Raw genomic sequence first — 26752 nt, forward strand, 5'->3', positions numbered from 1 at the left:
AAATGTAAAGGTATAGACTCTGGATTGTACTAGTAAAATAAAAAAACGTTTTTTTAAAACGACAGCTAGCTAAATTGGCACAGGCTTATATGCTCAGCAACAGTAAAGCGTCATCATAACAATAAATACTCAAGTAATGTTACAGATTTCTTTCTGTTTTATTGGTTTTGGTTTGAGTCAGCACATTGTGATTTACAAATGAGGTTGCCCTCCTCTTGCTCCTCCTCCTGTGGCCGCTCATCCCCCCTCTTCACTTTTGCTCCTTCACTTCTCCTCTGACTCGACTCTAAGGAATATGGTCCTCCCCGTCCTCTGAGAATACATTTTGGATTTATTATCAAACATGTTGCGGGTAATTGTTGAGTCTGCATGCGGGATCCCCAAAAAGAAACTTGGCAACCCTGACCCAATTGCTTCTGTTGTATTCAGAGGTACGATTTATGAATGACTATTTACTGGATGGTGGTATTTCAACAATATAGCATTTGGAGTGTAGCGTTTAAAAGTGTATTTTATATTATCTTACCTTTTAGTCACCTTTAATATATGTGTTTTTTTTTCTTGAGTTTAAAGTGAATTGGGACCATATTACTAATTGTATGTGGGCTCCCTCTAGTGTTTTATTTCCCATGAACAGTTCAGTTCTATTTAACTTTTATGTTCCATACCTTTGCTTTTCATCTTTCAGAATGTTTATTTTTTACACATTTATATACTTATTTTTGATTTAATTTTTATGTTCTGCTAACCAACACAGTAATTAATAATCCCACTTGCAAGTGACTTTTTGATAAAATAAAAATCACTTCCCTTATTGTGTCGACGCTGATTTCAAACTTGCATAATGCCGCTGTGACACTCTTCTTTTTCCGACGAGGTTACCTTTGTGATTTTAGGTGAAAAGAAGAAAACTAAAGCTGTTGACAATGAGCTAAATCCCGTGTGGAATGAAGTGAGTGCAGTTCACGACAGCTTTGGGACACTCAAGAGTGCTGAAAGCATCTTTGCTAAACAAATGCATCTTTTTTTCTCATTGCAGGGGCTTGAATTTGATTTAAAGGGCTCGGCCTTGGACGCGTCTTCATTCATCGACGTGGTTGTGAAAGACTACGAGACTATCGGCCATCACAAGTATGAAATGATCACTTTAAAAAAAAAAGGAAATCAAACTTGCAGTGTTGCAGGGCGTTCACGTGTGGTTTTACAGAAGTAGGAACTGATACAAAACGTAAATTAAGTTAAAATTATTGTACCATTAATCTCTTTGAATATAGTGTAGCCTATTAAAACTGCTAGGTTTCATGATGAATTCATCTGATTAGATTGCATTCCATTTTTCTTCTGATAGTCACAAAAATGTCAGATTTATGTATTTATTGCAGCAATTAAAAAGTCAAATTTGCGTCCAGCATAACGGCTAAATGCCGCTTCATCATGTTTGCTTTGAAACCAAAAAAAAAAAAAACATTAAAACTGTTTAAAGTCATCAGTTAACTTAACAGGCATGCTCTTGGAATGTGTCGGGAAGCCCCGAGTACCTGATGAAAATTTCACACAGGAAAATTGCGGCTGACATTCGAACCCAGAATCTCAAAACTATGGGGCAGATGTCTAACCAACTAAAATAAAAAGCCCAACACATTTACCCATCACTAGAAAAAAACTAAAATGAAACTGTAAAGTATGTAATATTCACCTTTTAACCATATAAACATGATTATATTCCATGATAGGTTGCAAACTGTTATTATGAGCTTCTTTATTTATTTTTTTTCTAATGAACATCAACGTCACTGCAAACGCATTATTATGACTGTTGTTAAGTTCAGACTTGTAGATTCCGCAAGCAAAAACATATTGTCTCCCTCATCGTTGTGCTCATAAGGAATGTTGCCTTAAAAGGCCACAATCGCTGCTCTTTTATAAACTTCCCTCCACAGGATGCCACACCGTCACACTCAGTATAAATCATCTCCTTTAGAGATATACTTCAGAGCACTGTAATTTGAGGGTTTGTGCACTGCAGACAGGGGGGGAGGGTATAAAATAATCCAGTGACCCATCGTCAGAAAAATTCTAGAATTTCTGTCTGTCTGTCGCAGCCATGCGCGCACTTATTTGGATATTTTTCCATGACCCCGGCTCTAGACGCATGACGGCGGGTTGAGCAAGAAGAAAGCCTGTCCTAGCTTGTCATACTGGCACAGCTGTGATATGCAGAAAGGACTTCTTTTTTGTGCCGTGGCCTGGATTTTAGGAAAAAGGAATGTGAGCCATGGTTTAAGATAAGATTAAATAAGATAAGTATCCAATTTGTCCCTGCCGCAAACACCAGAAATCTAAAAGTAATTGACGCCTGCCCAAAATGTTTGTAATGGCCAAAAGATGTCACAAGATGGCAACAAAGCAATATTTTTTATATTTGATATGGTTATGGCCTGAGCACAGGGTTATAATAGTTTTGGGTTTTTCGTTATAATTTATTTTTTTCATTTTGATTAAAACTTTGTTTTATTTAGTTTCTATAGCAGGTTTTTTTTTTCTCCAAAATGCTTTGTTTAGGTTTATATATATATATATAAATAAACCTAAACAAAGCATTTTGGGAAAAAAAAAAAAATATATATATATATATATATATATATATATACTATAAAGGATGACCTTAAGTGCTGTTTATAGCAGCAGAGTTTGTTTGACGAAAGGTCTGAGCTGTTGTAGCTGCACATGCGTATGTGGTTGATGGGTTCAACTTTTTTGAGGGTTCTGGACGTTCATCTAGTATGCAAAGTATCACGTTTGTTCTCAGACTGAACGGCTGCAGCTGCCATTGAAGGGAAAGTAACTTTATAACCCATGTGACGTGTTAAAATTGATGAGGGGGGGAAAAAAAAATAGTCCAAAGCCTGCCTTCCCTCTTGTTTATAAATTTGGCCACACGGGCACGGAACATGACATGCCTGTGGTGCGTTCTTTCCATTCTTTCCATCTTTTGTCGTTATTCATTTCATGTTCCCATCATCCCAAACGTGCTTATTAGATACAGTAAATGTATGTAATACTTGAAGAAAAAAAAATGAACTGAAATGAAGCTCAGAAAAATGTAAACATCAACCATCCATTTTCTATTTTGCTTATTTGAGTGGTGGGTGAGCTGGAGCATATCGCAGCAGCCTAGGTGCGAGAGGAACAAAACATTGGACTTGTTGCCAGGCAATAGCTGTGCAAAATCGGAATTTTCTGCAAAATAAATGAATCACATTTTGCAATCCTTTGCGGTTAATAACCACACAGCACCATCGCAAAGGTGAACAATTGGAATGGGGAAGTGGAAGCGATCCAGTCCCCCACAGGGTTTCAAGCAATTAGTCACACAGTGGCTAGTTTCCTCTCACACCAGATCTTTCCCAGCAGACTTTTTGCATTAAATGACTAACTGTCAAGATTCATGTTAAATATCTCACTTGCTTTTCAGGTTCATCGGCTCTGCGAAAATCTCACTGAAAGACTTGGCTGGAGGCCACGCTAGATCACTCCCGTCCAAGAATGTGCCCCTGAATAATGAGAAGCAGCAACCAATTGGGGTAAAACATTTTGTTTTTAAAGTAACATCAAAACAAATATGTCAATATCATGAGCGCCGAATCGCAAATATGTCAACTCAATGAGCACTCTCGAGCAGGAACTGCTGTTGGCCACAGCTCACACCGCGACACTCACACGTAGATTTGCTGATGTCACATGCCATGCACCAGACCCCGCCTCTTCAAATCACGTCAGACACACAGATACTAATTATATGTAGGCCTACAGTATATGTTTATACAGTTTAAACTTACAATTGGTTTTGTTTAAAAGAATGTGTTTAAGTGTATGGGAGGGTCAAAACTATTTGGGGAAAGAAATTCCCTCTATGCACTCTTGCAAAGTTCCCTATTGTTGAATAATAAAGGTTATGCTCAGACTTATTGCTGATTTTCACATAATGGGAGAGTTTGGATTATTATTATTTTTTGATGAATCAGTATCCATGAGGAGACATTCCAATTTTCCTTAAAGAAAAAGAAGAAGTTAGTGTTTTCCCTTCAACGTCATATCTGTTACAAATGCATATTGCTCAACTCCCACGTGTTTTTATTTTTTATATATATCCACAAGCAGACAATAAACATGTAAATGGCAAAATATGAGCTTGATAACAGGGTGGACATGACAAGGTGGACATTTTTGGCTCATGTTAGCATTTAATGAGCACATAGTAGACCTTCACTTAGCAACATGCTAGCATCAGTTGGCAAGATGTCTGTGTACTGTTTAACAAATGTTTGTTTATTCTTCTGCATATTATGTTAAATATGATCATTGAGACACTTTTTTTTAGGTAACCATTAATTTGCTCATTGTGGACATTTTTGGCTAATGTTAGCATTTAATGAGCGCATAGTAGACCTTCACTTAGCAACATGTTGGCAACAGTTAGCAAGATGTCTGTGTAGTGTGTACTGTTAAACAAATATTTGTTTATTCTTCTGCATATTATGTTAAATATAATAAGTTTACCTTTTGGCTAATGTTAGCATTTACCTGTTGCTAACATGTTGATAAGTGACTTAGCAACATGTTAACAGTTAGCAAGACGTCTGTGTACTGTTTAACAAATATGTGTTTATGGGTTAGGGTTAGGGTTAGGGTTATATATCCACAAGCAGACAATAAACATGTAAATGGCAAAATATGAGCTTGCTAACAGGATGGACATGACAAGGTGGACATTTTTGGCTAATGTTAGCATTTAATGAGCGCATAGTAGACCTTCACTTAGCAACATGCTAGCAACAGTTGGTAAGATGTCTGTGTACTGTTTAACAAATATTTGTTTATTCTTCTGAATATTAGTGTTAAATATAATAATTATGGCACTTTTTTTTTTAGGCAACCATTAATTTGCTCATTGTGGACATTTTTGGCTAATGTTAGGATTTAATGAGCGCATAGTAGACCTTCACTTAGCAACATGTTGGCAACAGTTAGCAAGATGTCTGTGTAGTGTGTACTGTTTAACAAATATTTGTTTATTCTTCTGCATATTATTTTAAATATATTAATTATGGCACTTTTTTTTTAGGCAACCATTAATTTGCTCATCGGGTATGAACCACCTGGGGATGGGGCTGATGGCAACTTGTCTCATGTGGACAACGGTAGGAAGACAGTACACTTAAAAGTTAGCTATACCGCTAACATAATGAGATCCAATACAAGAGCTCTATCAACTGTGATTTATGCCGACAATACATTTTAATAGCTCTTTTGTGTCATTTCCAACTAAAAATAGAAGATAAAATTTAAAACAATCTCTTTAACTCAAAATGTGGTCAGGATTAACATAACTAAATGATTTGGTCTGTATCTATGATGTAGACGACTGAAATATAAATGTCCAGTATTCATTCCTCTGTGGACCTCAGGAGCCTACGACGAGGAGGCTGACGAAGGGGGCACTGAGGTGGATGCAGGAGATCATGCGGGAAGCCCGGCTGGCCCGGGCACGCCAGTCAAGCCCGGGAAAGCGAGTCACAAACCCTTTCGCATTAGCCATAAGAAGCACAGACCCCTGACTAACAAGCCTCAGGATTTCCAGGTATTGTGTTGGAGCGTCAATTAGGAGGGAATTTGTAATCACTTGAATGGCAGCAGGCGTCAACAATAAAGGCTCGTGATTTAAGATGACGTCAGTCCTGCATGTTTTCTTGGGAACTACCACTTAAATAAATTTTAAAAAAAATTCCAGATTCGTATTCGGGTCATTGAGGGTCGACAGCTGCCTGGCAACAACATCAAGCCTGTGGTGAAGGTGAACGTATGCGGCCAGACGCACAGGACACGAATAAGAAGTGGCAACAATCCTTTCTTTGATGAGGTATTGAGTTCGTTTACAGCCATTTCTGCATAATTGTGTGAACGCTGAAGAACATTTACGCGTGTTATTCTGCACCCAAAAAAACGTTTGTTTTCACCATCTTTCTACATTTCTCTTTCCAATTAAACCATTCCAGCTTTGGAATAATCACCTCATTTAGGGTATTGTGACAACTGCTGTATTATCCACATTTACCTGAAAATAATTCACAGTGAATTGAATGGAGACATTTTCCAAATTCGAATTCATCTTTCCAGATTTACCATGTGTGATATGCTGCTAATAATGGAAATAAAATAATATACAGTATAAGCAGATAACTAAAAATGCACTTCGTTTAATGTCACACTTTCTAAAATGTTTGGTACAATTTCAATGTTGTTTGGCCTATATTAGATTTTTATCTTTTATTTCGCTTCCCCTTCAGATATTTTTCTACAATGTCAACATACTCCCTTCAGAACTGTTTGATGAGAGCATCAGTCTAAGGGTGTGTACCTTTTTAGTTTTTAAATTTATAGCATGTTTGACAAATGAAAGACTCATTTAAATTTCATTAAACGCTGTGCTTTTTCTTGGCAAAGGTTTATGATTCCTTCTCCCTCCGAGCTGACAGTTTAATGGGCGAGTTCAAGGTATTCAAGTGCAAAAGCTCATCTGCTGGCCTTATTTCATTTTTTCAATTTTTTTCTCCAGAGGAAAAAATATATATATATATTTTTGTTTTTATTTACTTATTTTTTAATTTACTTGGTAGCCTATATTAAATGTATGCTATTATTATTGTTATTATTACAACTTTTGTTCTTCATTTTTAATGGTCAATGCAGCAGGACACATTGACTCATTTAAAGAAAGTGCAAAAAAACTCTTATTGCACCATTACGAGTAAACATAGCTTTTAAATGTATTCATTTAAAAAAATATTTGACTAACAATGGTGTTAAATTTCTGTCTTCCCCAGTTGGATGTTGGCTACATCTACGACGAACCAGGTGGGTCTTTGCCTCTATTTTGTTTTTCTTTCTGTGTATGCAATATGCAAATCGGACACTATGTTCAGGCCATGCCATACTGAGGAAATGGCTGCTGCTGAGTGACCCCGATGACTCCAGCTCTGGCGCCAAAGGTTACCTGAAAGTCAGCATTATCATCGTGGCCACTGGGGAAGAGCCGCCGGTACGTGTTGTTTATCCTCTGAGCACAGTAACGGGCTTTTCTGTTGAATTTGGATTGCTAAAGTACACGTGCAATAGTGGAAGATATCATATCAAAATGTTCTACTCTTGAATTGGATCTCATTAAACATTTATAAGTGTTTGGATTGAAAATTGTAATGATCAATTCTAAATAAGTGCACTGAAATTTGTCCTGCCATTCAGACTGAGAAGAGAGAGATGAGCGAGGATCAGGATGACATTGAAAGTAATCTTCTGGTGCCGGCAGGAGTCACCATGCGATGGGCCACTCTCAGTCTCAAAGTGTTCCGTGCAGAGGACATGCCACAAAGTATGTAAACGGCCATATACGCGCTGTGTTGTTGTTAAATCTCTTTCAACATTTTTTTTCTCTCTCATAGTGGATGATGCATTTGTTCAAACGGTAAAGAATGTCTTTGGTGGGGATGGAGACAGGAAGAACTTGGTGGATCCGTATCTGGAGGTCAGCTTTGCTGGGAAAAAGGTAATTGCGTCAAAGCCAGATTATTTTTTTGGTTTCCCCTCGCCTTGGCAAGAATAATTGTTATTTTGGCCATTTTAGCTGCGCACCAAAACCATTGAGAAAAATGCAAATCCGGAATGGAATCAGATCATCCAGCTCCAAGTCAAGGTACAAAATTTCACCTCATGTGGTACCAGTGGGCGACAGCATGAGCCTTTTATCACCCCCGTTGTCCTCTGCAGTTCCCGTCCATGTGTGAACGCGTCAAGTTGACGATGTTTGACTGGTAAGAAGTCAGTAAATTTCCCACGCTGTAACGTGGCAGCTGTTGTTTGACGTGCCCACGCGCTCTTGGCAGGGATCGAGTCAGCAAGGACGACGCCATCGGAACGACATACTTAAGTCTCAGCAAGATCTCCTCTGCTGGCGGTGAGGTGGACGGTAAGCCTGTTTGTTGTCATTTGGGGGGAAGGGTAAAAAAAAAAAAAAAATATATATATATATATATATATATATATATATATATATATATATGGGCAGCACGGTGGCTGACTGGTTAGCACGTCCGCCTCCCAGTGCAGAGGACGTGAGATCGAGTCCGGGCTTCGGCCTTCCTGGGTGGAGTTTGCATGTTCTCCCCGTGCTTGCGTGGGTTTTCACCGGGTACTCCGGTTTCCTCCCACATTCCAAAAACATGCATGGCAGGTTAATTGAACACTCCAAATTGTCCCTAGGTGTGAATGTGAGTGTGGTTGTTCGTCTCTGTGTGCCCTGCGATTGGCTGGCAACCAGTTCAGGGTGTACCCCGCCTACTGCCCGAAGCCAGCTGGGATAGGCTCCAGCACCCCCGCGACCCTAGTGAGGAAAAGCGGCCAAGAAAATGGATGGATGGATGGATGGATATATATATATATATATATAATAAAATATATATATATATATATATATATTAGGGGTGTTAGAAAAATCGATTTGGCAATATATCGCGATATTACAGCGCGCAGTTCTTGAATCGATTCGAAATGCGGCCGAATCGATTTTTAAACATCAATTTTTTATGGGAATATTCAACAAAACGTTCTTACTTAGGGTTTGGATTCACACATTAAGCATGGAAGAATGTTATATTAATGGAACATTAAGCCTTAATATTTTATTTCAGTGCTGTTCAAACATAAAACAGACTGCAACCTGTTTGTTAAATGCAGTGGCTCAGTTAAAAGCCTGAACTTTCAGATAAATAAATACATTTCTCATACAAATCTTACAGTGTACATATAGAAGTTTACTGATTAGTATTTTCTAAATTTAATTTAATTTAATTTAATTTAAATCGCAATAATCAATTTATAGATTTGTATCGGGATTACTCTGTATCAAATTGAATCGTGACCTATGAATCGTGATACGAATCGCCAGATACTAAGCAATTCACACCCCTAATATATATATATATATATATATATATATATATATATATATATATATATATAAAATAAGATACATCAAAAACAAAAGTAGAGGAATCTATTGGTACATACTGTATATTAAAACAATATGCATTGATATTAACGGCATTAGAAATTAGAAATTATATGAAAACAAAGTAAAGTTGCCATTAACTTCATGCAATTTTAAAGAAAAATTATATATTGAGATTTTTAAAATCATCTCTTATTTATGGGTGGGGAATTTTATTTACTAGTGGCATCGGTATTTGGTATCAGTAGCAGTGGCTACTCAAGAGTTGCGTATCGGGAAAAAAGTGGTATCGAACATCCCTAATCCTGACCATGCGCCATGACGTGCATGTATTCTGTATTCTTTTTTTTTACAGGCAACATATAATAATCCCATGTTTCAATAATAAGAATAATAGTTCCAATAAGAATATGACTATTATCATGTTAAAGCATTCATTCACTCAGTCTAGAGGTGGCGAGCAAATAAGGTGGAGGTGGCCGCCTCTGAATTTTGTACACAGGAAAAACCCTGGCATTTGGAAGTCGTAATTGTGGATTTCATTTGTATAAGGCTATTTAATATCTTGTTTCATTTTCAAACAGACACACAAGGTGAACTTTGCAACAGCATGTCTGAACGTACGTAAGACATTGTGGGCGCCATTTCAAAAAGGCTTTGGCTTTCTATCTCAGAAACATCTTCGTCGTGTGTGTGTGTGAATGTGTGTTTATGTGTATGGCAGGATTAGCCCAAAGCTACTTCACCGATTTCTGAAAATTGTTCATTTCACTGAGTCCTAGTGACCCAGGCCAAATTGTTTTTTTTAACAAGAGTTGGTTGTGTAGCTTTAAACCCAACGTCCCCTTCTTCACCCCATGTGTGACTTGGTCAAGTAGTTTTTGTTTTAGTCTTGTTAAAACACACACGACTGAAGACGTGCCTATCTTGGTGGTGGGAATAACATATTGTGAAGTAAGAAAACGAAATAATAGAAAATTTACAGGGGTTGTTAAATGTCTTGTTTCATTTTCAAACAGACACACAAGGTGAACTTTTCAACAGCCTGTCTGAATGTACGTAAGAAAGGGCCATTTTAAAGACCTCGGCTTTCCGGCTCAAAGATGTCTCAGTCATTTTTGTGTGTGTGCGTGTGTGTGTGTGTGTGTCATTGTAGCAAACCTTGCAACAAGCGAGTCTGGTTTCCTGCCAACTTTTGGACCTTGTTATGTCAACTTGTATGGCAGCCCGAGGGAGTTTACCGGACTCCCTGATCCGTACGAGGAACTTAACCTTGGCAAGGTAAAAAAACAAAAACAAAAAAACAATCTCATCTCTGTGTGGAATGTTTTAATGATCTCTCATTTAAAAGTCTGCATGGAACTTGATTGCACGTGCAGGGTGAAGGTGTCGCCTATAGGGGGCGGGTCCTTGTCGAGCTGTCCACTCTGATGGATGCAAAGGTGGATAAGAACATTGACGATATATGCAGTGATGACATCTTGGTGGCACAGGTATGATTATTCAATGAGATAAACTCTATTAAAATGTTCTTTTTTTTTCTCTTTACATGTATAACAACAGTTAGGCTAATTTGAATAACACTGCATCCATGACTTGGCAGCTAGGCTTGGTGAAGATCCGCCAAATGCAGTCCTTTGTGGCATCTCGAGGCAATTCTAAATCTCTCTGGGGAGTCAGTCAATCGCGGATTTTCACAGATTAGCGAGGAAGCTAAGCAGAGCTTCAGTAATATCATGGATGCCAGCTAATGAGCAGCACATGTAAACGTTCGGCGAGTTTGTCTATTAATTAATTAACGAGTGTAATTTGCCGGCAAGTGCTGCATCCACATGCGAGAAAAAACAACAACATTGCTTGTCTTGCTTATAGCCACTCACTTTTTTCTTTCTATGCTGGGCTAATGGTAGCGGCTAGCCTCGAAGCAACCCCTTTAGCTCTGCTCTTCCAATTAGGGTTGCTTGATTATGAAGAAAATATGAATCATGATTAATTTAATAATAATTGCAATCACGATTAGGACAATGGTTTGTTTTTTGGTACAAAACAAGAAAATGTTTAAACATTTAAAAATATTAAGACAAATAAATTTCTTTGAAACACTAAACAAGAGTTATTAAATGTGTAATTTTAAATTAAAAAAGGTGCAAATATATGAACTTATAATATAAGTATTAATAATATTTTATTTTTGTTTACGAATATGCCGATTCAATTTCAATTAATTGCACAGCCCTAGTCCCAATTGTAGTTAAATAGAGGTCAAACTGAGAGAAGGCAAATGAAAGCTTACACTAAGTACGCCCATTTTAACCTCTAACCCCGCCACATCCTTCGCCCTTGCATGCAGAAATACCAGCGAAGGAGGAAGTTCTCCCTTTGTGCCGTGTTCCACAGTGCCTGCATGCTCCAAGAGCCAGGCGAGCCCATCCAGTTTGAGGTCAGCATGGGGAACTACGGCAACAAGCTGGACTCCACCTGCAAACCTCTGGCGTCCACTACCCAGTACAGCTTTGCCGTATTTGACGGTAGGAACGTCAGACCTGAATTTGGTACCTGGGCTCCAGTGGGTCTTACCTGACTGAATATAGCCATTATCAAAGAAAATATATTTTTTTTAGGGCAGAAGTATAAATAAACAACTTAGTATGCACTGTTAACCCCGAATAAGTTGTCAGAACCAAAAAAAAAGTGAGGTAATCAGTTGCCTGAATTTTTTGGGGTTGTTGCCTCACATTTTTTGATTTGATCAACCCAGTCCAACCCAAGGCACGCTTAGGACCGCCCCCTCATTATAATAACATTTCGTCCTGACAGAGCATGTGCAGCATGAAATAAAATAAATGTGAAAGCAGAGGGGTTTTATTTATTGATTGTTATTTATTTCTATTCATATATTTATTTTGACATTTATTTTTATATGTATTTTAATTTTTTTAATCTTTTTTTTTTTTATTTTTTTTTTTTACTTTTATTTATCTAGGGATATATATATTTGTTGTTGTTTTAATTTCCACATATATTTATTTTTGGATTTAATTTTTGAATTAAATTTTTTATATCCGTAATTTTTTTATATCCGTATTTATTTAAGTTAAGTTACGTTTTGGTCCTGCATAAGAAACTAGTATACTGTAGTTCAATTTAATCAAAAATTATTAGTAAAAATTACTCATAAAAGCATAAAAAGCAACACCAACTTAAAAAGTTAAGTTAGTAGTAGTTTTTATAAACTTTGAGTATTGTGTACTTAATCTATTTGATTATTTTGAACATTGGGGTTTACAGTGATTTTGCCTGCCCTCAGGTAACCACTACTACTACCTGCCCTGGGCGGACACGAAGCCCGTGGTAATGCTCACTTCCTCTTGGGAAGACATCAGCCACCGTTTGGACGCTGTCAACATTCTTCTCTTTGTTGCGGAACGACTGGTAAGATTAAGGCACAATGATGCGTTGGAACAACACGTCAACGCAAACGTCGCTTGCTCATCATCACTCCTTTTGTCATTTCAACGTAGGAGCACAACCTGTCTTCTTTAAAAATGTCCATCCAGTCCAAGGCATCGGAAGACCGACTGCTTGAAATTTGGCTTAAAGTCATTAGTCACTTACTTGAGGACTTGAACAGGTAATAGTTTATCTGTTTTGTATAATTGGCCATTTTTGAAGGCATTAAGAGCTTTTTGGCGACAGCTTCCAGCTTCCAGAGGTGGAAGGTCAGCCCAATGTGACCTCATTGGATCTCCAAATCAAAAACATGCGGGACAAAGCGCTGGAGAGCCTTCAACAGATGGCGAATTGCATCAGAGAGGAGGCCACGGATGTCAAGGCAACTGTTAGCGACATTGAAGACTGGCTGGACAGAATCAAACAGCTGGCAGATGAGGTCAGAAAAACATCTTACTGTCTTATGGTTGCCTTTACATTCATCACAGTGGGGCGGACGCGGTCCACATTTGCAATATGGAGAGAACATAAAAAACATTTGTGAAATTGTTGTACCCCTCCCACATGCTGTAAACACATTTAAATATTTAAAAAATACACTTTTGAAAGTATTCCATAGCACCTGTTTTTACTCTCACGCTCGTACCTCTCTCCAAATAAGAGGCACAGCGTGCTTGCTTCCAGTTGTTTATATGTCACTTCCAGGTGAAGTTTACTGTAAAACTGCTCACAAAAATCCAGACAGAATTAAATATTGTATACTGTTGGAGAAAATGATCTTTTCTCCGCGTGTTCGTTTTCTTTCGGGTAGTGAGAATGTTGGTTATCCGAATGTAGGCCGGAGATCGATGAACAGTCACTTCGAAGCTTTTATTTCTACAGAATATTCCGGGCACAAGTAAGTTCCCAGACAATGGCGGCAGCCTCTCACTAGTGCAAAGATTTCATAGCACTTACAACATTCTTATACTATCTTGAAGGGCGGTACCACAAAACCCCCAAGCCCCCAGTCCACCCGGAGTTCACCAGACATGAGAAAAGACTTTTACAGAAATCATTCAATACACATTGACTTCAACCACAGACAAATGGTCTATTGTTGTGGAAATAGAGGAGGCCCCCAGACAAACCGGCACGAGCAGAAATTGCGACATCACTCACAAAGACACATCCACAGATAAAAGTTCTACTGAGGAAATAAATAAATGAAAACAGTTATGACTAAATCTGGGCAGAAGATCCTTTTCAATACTTAAAAAAAAACAGCTGGTAAATCCAGGTCCAGAAGGTATAAACCCTGTTACAGTTTGGCTTTACTCCCTTGTGCTAGCTAGCTACCCGAGGAGCTAGCTAGGGAGCTATCTAGCTACCCAAGGAGCTAGCTAGTGAGCTCGCTAGCTAGCACCTGGGGCTAAAGCCAAACTGTGGCAGGGTTTTTACTTTCTGGACCTGGATTTGCCACCTCTGTTAAAAAACAAAAATGTTCAAAGAAACCATGTAATTTTCTCTAACAAAAGTCTGCTAGCTTAATGCTAACATATAATGTCTAAAATGATTCTGATCATCTTTCACCAGCCTCAGAATAGCATGCCCGACGTGATCATCTGGATGCTGAGAGGAGAGAAGCGTGTCGCTTTCGCCCGCGTCCCGGCTCATCACATTCTCTACTCCAACTTCAGCGAACAGGCCTGCGGAAAAGACTGCGGACGCACGCAGACCATCTTCATGCAGGTACCGGTACACATCGTCATAGCGCTGCTGTGTATTTCATTGCTTCATTTTTTTCCCCTTTTGGGTGTTTTGCAGTACCCGATGGATAAAAACAAAGGCGTCAAGATTCCAGTTCAGCTGCGGGTCAACATGTGGCTTGGTCTCTCTGCCTGGGAGAAGAAGTTCAACAGCTTCTCTGAGGGAAACTTTAGTGTATATGCAGAAATGGTAGCTATAGCTTCTGATTGGCATTGACAATGAGGCACACCCTAACCTTTGATAATCCTTAGATTTTTCTTTGTGGCACTTGGAAGAATAAGTTTGGACATCCCTGACCTATCCGTAACTTTTATTTCCCATGACTACTTTCTCTCCATAGTATGAAAACCAGGCCCAGTTGTTTGGGAAGTGGGGACCCAATGGTCTGGTGGGTCGCCACAAGTCCTCAGACGTGACTGGAAAAGTGAAACTTAAAAAGGAGCGCTTCCTGCCACCACGCGGATGGGAGTGGGACGACGACTGGTTCGTCGATCCTGCGCGCTGGTACATCTAACGAAGATTTTTTTTTTAATCATTATAAAGTCTTTCCATGCTATATCACAGTTATTATATCAGATTTTCATTTTGTCACAAGTTTACTGAAAAATTAACACATAAAACAAAAGAGAATTAAACAGGATTTAAAGACCAAAATGTTCAAGTCCGCTAGCTTTATGCTAACATATAGTGCTAAATACCACAGAAAATAGCATACATGTTACATTAATTATAAACCTGTAAACAACTTTTATTTCAGCATGTACAGAGCATACAACAACGTTGACACCACAGGCATAGGCTGACTGTACTATTTTATTACTGGAGCTGACTTCTTTTTTCTTTTTCTTTTTTACACTATACTTATATACAGCAATGATCTTGCACGTGGGAACTTGCACTTAATAACCATTTATTGAACAGTAAAAGACAAGCACAATGTGCACACTCATGCAGGTGCTGCTATTGTCCACAGCTCACAATCAGACACTCACACGTAGTCTCATTTACCAGCTTTTTTTTGTTTTGTACAAAGCCAAAAAATAAATATATTTGTACCCTAGTGAAAACTGAGCTTTATTATTTTATTTAGAGGGATCATTTTTAAAGCAGCTCTTTTATTGGACCTTATTCGATTATGGAATTAGTTGTGATTTCCCTATTGAAACGTGTACCCTTAGGTCACAGGCCACATTCCTAACCACTTGGCCGCCTCGGGTTCTGTTATGCTACACGACTTGATATCCGCACTTTCAACTCTTTTCCTCTATTAATTGTCAGTAATCATAATTCACTGCACCGTAACCAACGACTAACACAATCAAAGGAAATGAGGAAAAAAATAAGGAATTTCGACATCCAGCGGTGTTTTAATATGAGGAGGTCTATTTCCCTTAGTGTTAACATTCTCCTGCCAGGTCCCGTGTAAATAGTTTATCATGGCACACTGTCTGAGTCACAAAGCCTCCCATTAACATGTGTGCCTCTGCTGCTTTTTACAGCCTGTTGACAGAAGCCGACGCGGGCCACACAGAGTTCATGGACGAGGTTTTTCACAACGAAACGCGTTTCCCCGGCGGAGAGTGGAAACCTGCTGCGGAGCCCTACACCGACGTGGTACACAATACCCTCCCCAGCACACACACACATACATTATACACACACATTCAACCTGTGTCAACACTATGCGAATAATGCAGGTGAAGATTACAGGACAAAAGCCTTGTCTCACTCACGCAAAATTCCACTTTTTATAAGTTTACTCTGCGCTATTATGTCGCCGCCAAACCCACGGAGACTGTTTCACACGGCTGCAGCTGGCCTCAGATGTTTGCGAGCATTTTGAAACCATTCGGCTTTGTGTTTTGTTGTACTTCCTCTTCTCATTAGCCCCGACGCTCTAGGCTGCTTTTTTTTAAAGGTCGCGTTAACTCATGATGTGACACGCGCAGCTAAAAATAAGGGATTGAGGCACAAAGTGACCCACGGGGAATGATACAGGCTACATGTGCTTTCTTGACTACTGATTGTCAAAGTGTTGTACGAGTACGACTAGAAGTATGTGAAGAATCAAGCAGTGTTAATGTTGCAACTGTGCATTATGTTCAAAATAAACACGAAAGATAAAGAAGCTTAATATCCAATTTTAAATTAAGTGAGTGTATATTACGTCAACTTTAAACATTTTTTGACAATAATATGTTATACGCGACCTTACTAGTCTAAACATGACATTCTGATTAATATAACATTTGTGAAATATGAGTTATGAAGCAAAATCCAGCTGTTTTTGTCCATCTCAGGGGGGCGGCCATTTTGCCAATTGCTGTCGACTGAATATGACATCACAGTTGCTCATGGCTCAAGCCACAACCAATCACAGCTCACCTGTTTCCTGAAGCTGAGCTGTGATTGGTTGTTACCTGAGTCCTGAGCAGCTGTGATGTCATATTTACTCAACTAGATAAAAACTGCTGGATTTTGTTGCTTAACGCTCAACTAACGGAATATTAACCAGAATAACATATTTGGACTAGTGGGGCTGCATAGAACATTTTATTGTCAAGAATGTTTTGAGTGAATCTGTCCGTGTGCTGTAGAATGGCGAAAAGGCTCAGAGCCCTTCAGAGTTCGAGTGTCCCATCGGATGGACTTGGGAGGACGACTGGAGTTTTGACAGCAACAGAGCTGTAGATGAGAAAGGTCATTTAACATGCGTGGTGGGGCTTCACTGTTTAAAACGTGCTAAGGTGTTTTTTACCTCAAGGCTGGGAATACGGAGTTACCATCCCACCTGATGACAAACCCAAAACTTGGGTGGCAGCGGAAAAAATGTACCACATCCATCGTCGGAAGAGGCTGGTCAGACCCAGAAGGAAGACATCTGATAAAACCACCACGGATGTAAGCAGCAGTTGATTACCGATTTAGAAAAATAGCACGCAAATGGTCATTCTCGACTTTGACGTCTTCAGAGGCGAGAGATAGGGGAAGGCTGGGAATATTCTTCTCTCATCGGCTGGAAGTTTCACCGCAAGGAGCGCTCGTCCGACACGTTCCGCCGCCGACGCTGGCGAAGGAAGATGGTCCCGTCAGACCGCATCGGAGCATCCGCTATCTTCAGGCTGGAAGGCGCACTGGTGAGTCGAACCATCGGATACTTCATCTGTGTGTCGCACTTATTTTCATCACGAACCACATAGGGGGCCCGGTGAAACCACGTACGGAAATGTATACTTGCTAGGGGTGTTTCTAGTACACCCAAAATCACAGTTTTTAAGTTCAGTTTGGTTTACATAAGGCACGATATGAGAATAAATGACAAATAAAACACCAACAACTGAATTTTTAGGGATGCGCCACATCAATAGTTTCTTTGTTCATTTTAGGAAATGAAAAATGTAGACAGTAACAGTTTGAACAGCTTTGAGGCTGCAACCCTTTAAGCAATGGATATTTGGAGATAAACAGTGTAGCAACACCTCTAACAGACACTATAACAATAATCAAATGCAAAATACACAGTGTTACCCATACCATGTTAATACTTGGATGGGCCACCCAAATAAACTGGCCACCACTCAAGTAGATTTCAAGAAAATGTAATAAAAAGATATCACAAAACAAAACGTGTAGCAACAACTACTATTACTGCATCCTACTAATTAGTTGTGACTGTTTTAGTGTATGCTGCCCCCTGGTGGCCAGACCGATTTGCGCAATGAACGCGTGATACACAAACTGTTTAATGATTTACATTCTGTTTAAATGTGGTCATTTGTATGCGTTATTACTGTAAGTATTAAAAGTGGGTTTTCCATTCATTTCATTGAAGAAAAATGATTTGAGTTACGATTTGTGTCACCAGGTATTCCTAAAGTGAGAAATAAATCTTATCTAATCTAAAGTGACTAATGAATCTTGTATTCCAAAACAATAATTTCTGATGTGGCCGTTGCCATGAAAACACGGGTTACATTATGAGTCATACTTTTTGAGTTAGTGATTCACTTGCATTTGACTCTTCCTGTTAAGTTCCTTAAGTAATCTTCATCCCCTCCTAGTTTGACTTAATACATACACTAACACTATGTACCGATACGTGCAAACCTGAAAATGTCCTTGACGCCTGTTTCTCCCTGCATGTTTTGTTGACAGGGGGTTGACGTGGATGAGAAGGCCAGTAAAACGGATGCTGCCAAACTATTTGGTGCAAACACTCCCACCATTTCCTGCCACTTTAGCCGTGAGTAATCAGTCAGATCAAGCAAATGACTGATTAAAAGCCTTTGTGCTTTTTATATACCACTTCCCGACTCGTCCCATTGTGAGATAATACAAGCATGTTGTTGGATTATGTTGTATTGTTCATAGCGATGATTGATTTGAAAATGCTCCATTCAGGGTCTTACACTTACCAGCTACGAGTTTACGTGTACCAGGCGAGGAATCTTTGTGCCATGGACAAGGACAGCTTCTCAGGTGAAAAGCCCAAAATGAGAATAATTTATTGTACGAGGCAAGAGGAATGTGCTAGAACAACAAATAAAATCACTATTAAAATACTGTATATAGAATATACAAAAATACAGGTATGTTTATTTAAAAGTGTTTTTGTGTCTAGAAACTATGTACAAATGTGCAAAAGCTTTAGTAACTTCAATTTTTTTGACATTTTTGTTGTGATTATGTTCTTCCTCAATACTCCCTTTTGTTAACTGTTAATTGCTCTTGGGGCCCCCCTAGTGGTCATGAGATCCTAAGCAGGTCCTCAGTTATCTTATACTGTACCAACTGACTTTGTCCTATGCAGATCCATACGCCCACGTTTCATTCCTTCACCTGAGCAAGACCACGGAAGTCATCGGCGCCACCTTGAACCCCACGTGGGATCAGAGTCTCATCTTTGATGACGTTGAAATCTACGGGGACCCACAAACCATCGCCCGCAACCCGCCAGATGTAGTCCTGGAGCTTTACGACAGCGACAAAGTGGTGCGTTTTGAAGCAGAAAGTCACGGGCCGTGCGCCATGACCAGACTTGTCTAAGAGTTTTTGGTCCTCCAGGGTAAAGATGAGCCCATGGGTCGCTGTATGTGCCCTCCAGTGGTCAAACTCAACCTCAGTGTAAATTCTGGCAATAAACTGCGGTGGTACCCGGTTACCAAAAAGGGGCGCGGTGCTGGAGAAGTACTGCTGGCGGCCGAGCTTCTACTGAAGGACAAGGTAAACACCGGACAATGACGAATAACATTGACTTGCCATAACTTGACATCTAGTCCAGATTCAGATTCAGACAAAAATGAGGTTCATAAAACAATATGTAAGACTAAACACTGTGCTCTTGCCTTGCAGGCGAACGAGGGAGATCTTCCTTTGGCTCCTCCTCGGCGAGGGGAGAAGCTCTACATGGTTCCTCAAGGAATCAGGCCTGTCGTGCAGCTTACTGCCATCGAGGTATCATCTTTCAACTCCTACAATTACACTCATAATTGAAATGAGCAATGAATATGTTTTCTTTCAGGTCTTGACTTGGGGCTTGAGGAACATGAAAAGTTACCAGCTGGCTACCGTCAGTTCCCCCAACTTGATCGTGGAATGCGGCGGCGAGATCGTTCAAACAGCCATCATCAAGAATTTCAAGAAGAACCCCAACTTCCCTGGATCTGTGCTGCTACTTAAAGTGGTACGAACCTCTATCTTAATGCTAACATATGGTAACCAAATTATCATCAATATTATGGTAATTAGGTACTATATGTATTTTCTCTACTCTGTGTACGGTTCTCGTGTTTTAATTGCACCAAGCCATTCAAATGTAGATTTTCAAAAATATGTGCCCTTTTTGTTTTCCAGCTTCTCCCCAAAGAAGAGATGTACACTCCTCCCATCATCCTGAAGGTCATCGACCACAGACCCTTCGGGAGGAAGCCGGTGGTGGGCCAGTGCACCATCGACTGCTTGGAGGACTTCCGCTGCGACCCCTACCGAGTCAACAGCCAAGTCTGCATGTCCGCCAGAGGTAGACACACTCGCTTGCGCACACGCACATGCACACGTCGCGATTATTCACTACTTTCTGCCTTCTATTCACATTTCAGTGGCAATGATAGCAGCTGCTAAAGGAGACGTTGTCATAGACATTGAGGAGAGGTCGACTGTCAAAGCGGAGGTGAATTGCAATACACTCACATAATAATAGATTAGAATGTATTAACAGTTTCGTTGACTTCTAAATTACAGGTTCAAACTGACAAGGTGAGTCTCTTTCAGTTTTTTTTTAAAAATTGTTTTAAATAAATTTGTACCTTGACTTTCAAGTGCCCCATTTTAGAAGAATTTTAGTCACAAGCCGTCGCTTGATTGTTTGCTTTGAGTTAGGAGATAGATATTTTACTTCACTCCATAGCTAGAGTGAAACGAAACTAAATTGGAGTATTTAAGTATGTCGTTAAAAAATAATGCCCTCACATGTGGGCAAGAAGAGGCACAGTGGCCAATGACATCACAGAAAGAATTGCACTTGTAAGTCAAGGTAGCACTGTTTTTCATCGTAATTCCTCTCTATTGTGCAGGAAGAGGAAGCAGTCGACTGGTGGAGTAAATTCTACGCCTCGGTCGGACAGCAGGAGAAGTGCGGGCCTTACCTGAAGAAGGGATATGACACATTACAGGTGAGGACATGATCAAATCTCTAGCACTGTTTGTAGTCAATTTTAAACAGTACAGCTAGTGAGCGAGTCAGTTTGATTTAAGACTTACATTATGTCCAAAACAAAGACGAACACAAATGATTTTGCTGGAATCAAAACTTCCTTTCAAAACTTGGTCCAACAATAATGTGACCTCTGACCTTACAACTTAATTGAATTTGAATTTGAAAGATTTATTTCTTGAAGCCTGAAGTTAACTCAATTAAAAACAAAAACAAAAAAACATTGATTTCTTGAAGCCTGAAGTTTTTTTTTGTTTGTTAACACTACTATTTTGAACTGTTTATAATTCCTTTCACCAAGTTTAACAGCTCTAGCTGAAGCAAACAGCAAACAACACTCATTTACACTTCCTGATAACGTTTAACATTGGATGCCATGAGATGGCACCAAATAACTAGTTTTCCATCTTAAAATGTTTCAAAAACAGTAAAAAAAAAGTAAATGGGCATTTTTTTCAGCGTATAACAAATAGGTTTGTATATACAGCATCTGCAAATAACTTGATATGCAAACAGGTAACTTGGTATTTTTATTATTTTTATTTCATGTACATTATCAAGGCTAGATCATACAAATCCTTTCACTATCCAAATACTTGTGGACCGAACTGTTATTGCATCGACAGGTGTATGACTGCGAACTGGAGCAAGTGGAACCGTTTCAGGGACTCACAGATTTTTGCAGCACTTTCAAACTCTCGCGAGGAAAGACGGACGGAGAGGAAGACGATCCTTCTGTTGTGGGAGAATTCAAGGTAGTCGGAGAGTCTGGCTTGTATTTCGGCACCTTAAAATAATTGCCTGTGTCATTTTTTCAGTTTTTTTAGGAAACGCAAAAATGAAACATTTGCATCATGAGGAGATGATTAAGCCAAAAAAATAATTTAAAAAAAATTGCAGAAAAAATTATTTTAAGAGGGTGACGATATGTATGAAAATGTCCGCTCATGACCGTATTCAAGGAAAGATTTCAACTTCTTTTTAAGGCTATACTTAATTCATTCCTGTTGCGCAGGGCTCGTTCAAGATCTACCCGCTGCCTGATGACCCTGGCGTGCAAGCTCCTCCCCGACAATTCCGGGAGCTTCCTGAAAGCGGGCCTCAGGAGTGTCTGGTCAGAATCTACGTGGTGCGCTGCATTGACCTGCAGCCCAAGGACACAAACGGCATGGTACGTTGATGATCAACCCCTAGGCGTTATTGTGACCATTTTTTGTTTTTTGTTGGTTCTGACCAAGCCATTTCAAATTAAAATACTGCCCACGGGTTAAAACATTATGATAGTGAAGACACAGCTAATATCGTCCTTCAGTGTGATCCATATGTCAAGATTTCACTGGGGAGGAAGACTGTGGACGACCGGGATAACTACCAACCAAACACTCTCAATCCAGAAATCGGAAGGTGAGTCAGCGGAGATTTTTGCTCGAATAATTTATTTTTTATTTTTTTTGGTATGAAGATTGGACGCCAAACTGTATGCACATTTCTTATTTTGTTTAGGATGTTTGAGCTGTCCTGTTACTTGCCACAAGACAAGGATCTGAAGATCGCAGTGTATGACTACGACTTGCTGAGCCGGGACGAAAAAGTGGGCGAGACCGTCATCGATTTGGAGAACCGACTGCTGTCTCGTTTCAGGTCTTGCTGCGGCGTGCCACAGACTTACTGTGTGTGAGTATTGACAAATAGCTACATGCATATCTTGGAAAATATATGACGTTTATCGTTCGTCGGCCTCTCTCTCTTTTCACATATTAGATGTGCGATACAAAGCTTTATTTTTGTCCTTTTGGATTCCCTTGCAGCTCTGGGGTGAATCAATGGAGAGACCAGCTGAAACCGTCTCAGATCCTCAAAAACTTGGCCAAGATTAGAGGCGTTCCTCCTCCACGTTTTGAAGGAGACGGAAGCGCTCTGTCTTTTTCGGGAAAAGAATACAACCTGCAGGATTTTGGTATTACTGATTTCTGATTTGCAACCTAGCTTTTATCCATGGGATTTCCATCAATGCATCTCCACTGTGGTTTTCTTTTCACCTTTGCAGAGGCAACCACTCCCACGCACACACACCTTGGCCCAGCCAGCGAGAGACTGCCGCTGCATGTCCTCAGAGACCAGGGCTTGGTACCCGAGCATGTGGAGACCAGGACACTTTGCAGCTCCCACCAACCCAACTTGTCCCAAGTAAAGAAACTTTTCTGGATGATCACGTTATAGAGCGACTTTGCTAATTGAATACAGTGGAAATCTTATGAGACTTCAGCTTGAGCATCTAAACCAGAGGTGGCAAAATCATTTAAAGGGATACTTGACTCATTGAGCCATTTTCAGAAGTAAAAAGTTAATATTTTGTCCAGAATTAATTTGATAACTTCATTCTTTTTCATGTACAATTAATACCTTTAAAAACAAATGTCTTCACTTTCTGTTGATTGAAGATGACATCACCTGTGCTGAGGAAGTAGGTGACGACCAATCACGGCTCACCTGTTTTCTGGGTTTGGTCAGCAAACTGAGCCATGATTGGTCGTTACCTACTTCCTCAGCACAGGTGATGTCATCTTCAGTCGACAGCAAGTTCAAACATTAGTTTTAAAAGGTATTAATTGAACATGAAAAATAATGAAGAGGCTGCTTGATTATGAAGAAAATATGAATCGCAATTATTTTGGTAATAATTGAAATCACGATCTTTTTTGTAGCGTAAAAAATATTAAGACAACTAAAATTCCTTGAAACACTATAATTATGCAAGTTCCTTTTGAATGAAACAAAATGTATTCAATTAGTAATTTTTACATTTAAAAATGTATCAATTTAAGCAACTCAAAATTAGTATGAATAATCTTTTTTTTGTACAATTATGCTGATTTTGTAATTGTTTGATTAATTGCACAGCAATAATAAGTTATCAAATTAATTCTGGACAAAATATTAACTTTTTACTGCCGGAAATGGCTCAATGAGTCAAATACACATTTAAATATGAATTCTGATTTTATTTTATTTTTTTCTCTGGAGAGCTCAGTATTGTTCATTCGGTAATTTTACCGATTTGACATGTCATCATCATTGCTCTCCTTTTTTTTATATATATATATTTTTTGTTATATATTAAAAAAAAAATAATAATAATAATAATTCTGACTTAAAAAGTGAATGAATTTACTTTGCACTATTTCCTATGGGAAAGTTAGTTTTGAAAGTTTTGAAATCAAATTATGTGTTAAGTCCACCAATGTGTCACTGGATATTTTGGAGCTTTCAATGTACATGAATGACAACGACTAATGAGGTATTTGTACTTAAAATGTCCTTTTTTTGCAAATACAGGGGCGGATTCAAATGTGGGTGGACGTCTTTCCCAAGAGCCTCGGTCTGCCGGGGCCTCCATGTGACATCACTCCACGGAAGGCCAAGAAGTATGAAAGTTTTGTGAGGGAGGACATATACTGGGAGGGACGGGTAATAAATACACCGTCTATTGTGTTATCTTTCAAACAGATACTTCTTGCGTGCCATTGTTTGGAACACAACTGATGTCACTCTGGACGAAACGAGCATCACGGGGGAAAGCATGAGTGATATCTACGTCAAAGGGTATAATATATTATTCGTATAAAGTATATGCATGTCGTGTATTTTATGTCCTAAGTGTGTGTATTTTACAGATGGATGCCAGGAATGGAGGAGGACAAACAGAAGACGGACGTTCATTACAGATCCCTAGACGGCGACGGCAATTTCAACTGGAGGTTCGTCTTTGCCTTTGACTACCTGCCCGCGGAGCAGCTGTGCGTCGTCTCGAGGAAAGTGAGTGAGAGCGTCCAATCGGAATGCAAAGCTGCCATTGTGCACAGGCCAAATGTCCAATTACGCTTCCTGTACTTTCCTAGGAACACTTCTGGAATCTGGACAAGACCGAGTTTAGGATTCCTCCCAAGTTGATCGTCCAGATATGGGACAATGATAAATTCTCCTTGGATGACTACTTGGGTAAGAAAAGATTTGTACACAGAAAATTTATGTCATAGAATTTTTGACTACTGTAATGTTTATCCACTTTTGTATCACAGGCTCAATTGAACTGGACCTACTCAATCTAATCGCCCCTGCCAAGACCCCCGAAAAGTGCAGCTTGAAAATGTTGCCCGAAATGATCAGTTCCAACTCCTCCAAGAAGTCCGTCTTCAACTCACTCTTCTCCCAAAAGTCAGTTCGAGGCTGGTGGCCGTGCGCCACTGAGCAGGACGGGAAGAAAGTCCTTGCCGTATGTTTGAACCGACATTTGTACTTCTTGAAGACATATTATGCATCCATCCATCCATTTTCTATAGTGCTTGACCTTATTGGGGTGAGCTGGAGCCTGTCCCAACTTTACTTTGAATAAGAGGCACACAGATACACCTTTTTCAATCAAGGTGCATTTATTCGATATAGCTGATAGCAAGCTTAAAGTCCATATGCTAGTGTGCTTTTTCCTTATTAGTAAGACAATTCAGCACAGTAGTAGAACGGCTTGGACTTACTGTTAACATTTTTATCGTCAATATTCATATAAAATTCCACCCAGTTAACATATAGCACTTTACTAATATTACTAGTAACATGTGTCCTACTATAATAGTGAAAGTTGTACTGCTAGTGAGGACAAAGAGTGCTCTAGTTTCTTGCCACAAGATGGGGCCGAAGCACTACTTTTTATTAGACAAGGGCTTTGGCGTCATCTTGTGGCATTTTAGGAGTACAAAAATAGTGAATACTTTTTCAGTGAATAATAGAGGATGAATTCCAAAATTCAGAATTACATTACATACAGAATTCCAAAATTAAAAGGTGGGGCAACACTGTATTTTCATAAAAGCAACTAAAAAGTAAAATTTTCATAATATGTCAAATTGATCTATTTTATAGGGGAAAGTAGAGATGACATTGGAAATCGTGGAGGAGAAGGAGATGGAGGAGAGACCGGCAGGGAAAGGCAGAGAAGAGCCTAACATGAACCCTAAACTGGAGCTACCAAAGTGACTATCCTTTCAAATATGAGTTATCTTCATATTTTCTTGACCTTGCGTAGTTATCATCTCCACATTTCTCTCCGGCAGCCGTCCCGACACATCGTTCTTCTGGTTTACAAACCCTTGCAAGACCATGAAGTTCATCGTGTGGCGGAGATTCAGATTTCTTTTCATCATCGGGATCCTATTGCTGCTAGTTTTACTGTTCTTCGGGATCCTTTTCTACTCTCTACCTGTAAGTTCCCCATTTGACGTATTTATCCAAAATGTTAAGCATATGACTTCATAATTTGACACTGTCAATTATGCATACATTCTTGGCCTGGGTCAAAATTACATGGAATTTTTTTATAATGCAAAGGTGAACAATTATGTTCAAATTTATCTCCACAGAATTATATTTCCATGAAGATTGTGAAGCCCTTCTCCAACTGAGACCAAAAAGATCCTGTCAACCCTTTTAATGCAGAATCTTCCAATCGATTGACTCCTTCACGACTTGATAAAAACTCATCATAGCTGTTTGCATTGTTTGCACTATCATTAGTTTAGTTTGTTGAACATTTCAAAGTGTTATTTTTTAATAAAATGTACATGAAGTTGATCTTGTAAATTGTGTCTCAACGTCATGTCTATAGAATGTAACAATATGCGGATTATTTAATTAAATTTCTGTTTGGTTGTCTTACTAGTTTTAGAAATTATTGTTGTACATAATGTTTACATTTACTAATGTAAAATGTATTTTATACACAT

General features: G+C 39.2%; 1 protein-coding gene across 3 annotated transcripts; it reads left to right on the plus strand.

The window, feature by feature from the left end:
• The first annotated feature begins 285 nt into the window (after window positions 1–285).
• On the plus strand, window positions 286–26609 carry myofl (myoferlin like). Of its 3 annotated transcripts, XM_077581288.1 has the most exons (55): window positions 286–431; window positions 897–952; window positions 1040–1131; window positions 3476–3584; window positions 5126–5201; window positions 5469–5641; window positions 5792–5920; window positions 6348–6410; window positions 6505–6555; window positions 6885–6915; window positions 6984–7099; window positions 7303–7429; window positions 7500–7603; window positions 7682–7750; window positions 7825–7868; window positions 7941–8023; window positions 9649–9684; window positions 10084–10119; window positions 10221–10345; window positions 10444–10557; window positions 11415–11592; window positions 12372–12496; window positions 12586–12695; window positions 12761–12953; window positions 14090–14245; window positions 14321–14452; window positions 14604–14767; window positions 15763–15877; window positions 16861–16963; window positions 17028–17164; window positions 17236–17400; window positions 18419–18506; window positions 18665–18742; window positions 19074–19255; window positions 19328–19486; window positions 19616–19717; window positions 19785–19946; window positions 20117–20282; window positions 20362–20432; window positions 20504–20518; window positions 20836–20934; window positions 21602–21730; window positions 21991–22146; window positions 22288–22379; window positions 22479–22649; window positions 22784–22932; window positions 23023–23162; window positions 24312–24400; window positions 24483–24578; window positions 24650–24791; window positions 24875–24974; window positions 25055–25248; window positions 25893–26002; window positions 26084–26231; window positions 26390–26609. In XM_077581288.1, exons 1-55 carry the CDS (start codon window positions 344–346, stop codon window positions 26429–26431), a joined length of 6180 nt encoding a protein of 2059 aa, XP_077437414.1. In that variant the 5' UTR covers window positions 286–343; the 3' UTR covers window positions 26432–26609. The 3 variants fall into 3 exon arrangements, with proteins under 3 accessions (XP_077437414.1, XP_077437415.1, XP_077437416.1); XM_077581289.1 differs by lacking the exon at window positions 20504–20518; XM_077581290.1 differs by lacking the exons at window positions 9649–9684; window positions 10084–10119.
• Window positions 26610–26752: the final 143 nt, after the last annotated feature.

This window comes from Vanacampus margaritifer, chromosome 12, assembly GCF_051991255.1.
Source record: "Vanacampus margaritifer isolate UIUO_Vmar chromosome 12, RoL_Vmar_1.0, whole genome shotgun sequence".
Taxonomy (NCBI): domain Eukaryota; kingdom Metazoa; phylum Chordata; class Actinopteri; order Syngnathiformes; family Syngnathidae; genus Vanacampus; species Vanacampus margaritifer.

Bases quoted from the DNA above. Each gene is read 5' to 3' on its own strand.
- myofl (XM_077581288.1), top strand. From the start codon at position 344: ATGTTGCGGGTAATTGTTGAGTCTGCATGCGGGATCCCCAAAAAGAAA. The intron at 432-896 runs GTACGATTTATG...TTGTGATTTTAG, and splicing joins TGCTTCTGTTGTATTCAGAG to GTGAAAAGAAGAAAACTAAA. The intron at 22,650-22,783 runs GTGAGTATTGAC...ATTCCCTTGCAG, and splicing joins GTGCCACAGACTTACTGTGT to CTCTGGGGTGAATCAATGGA.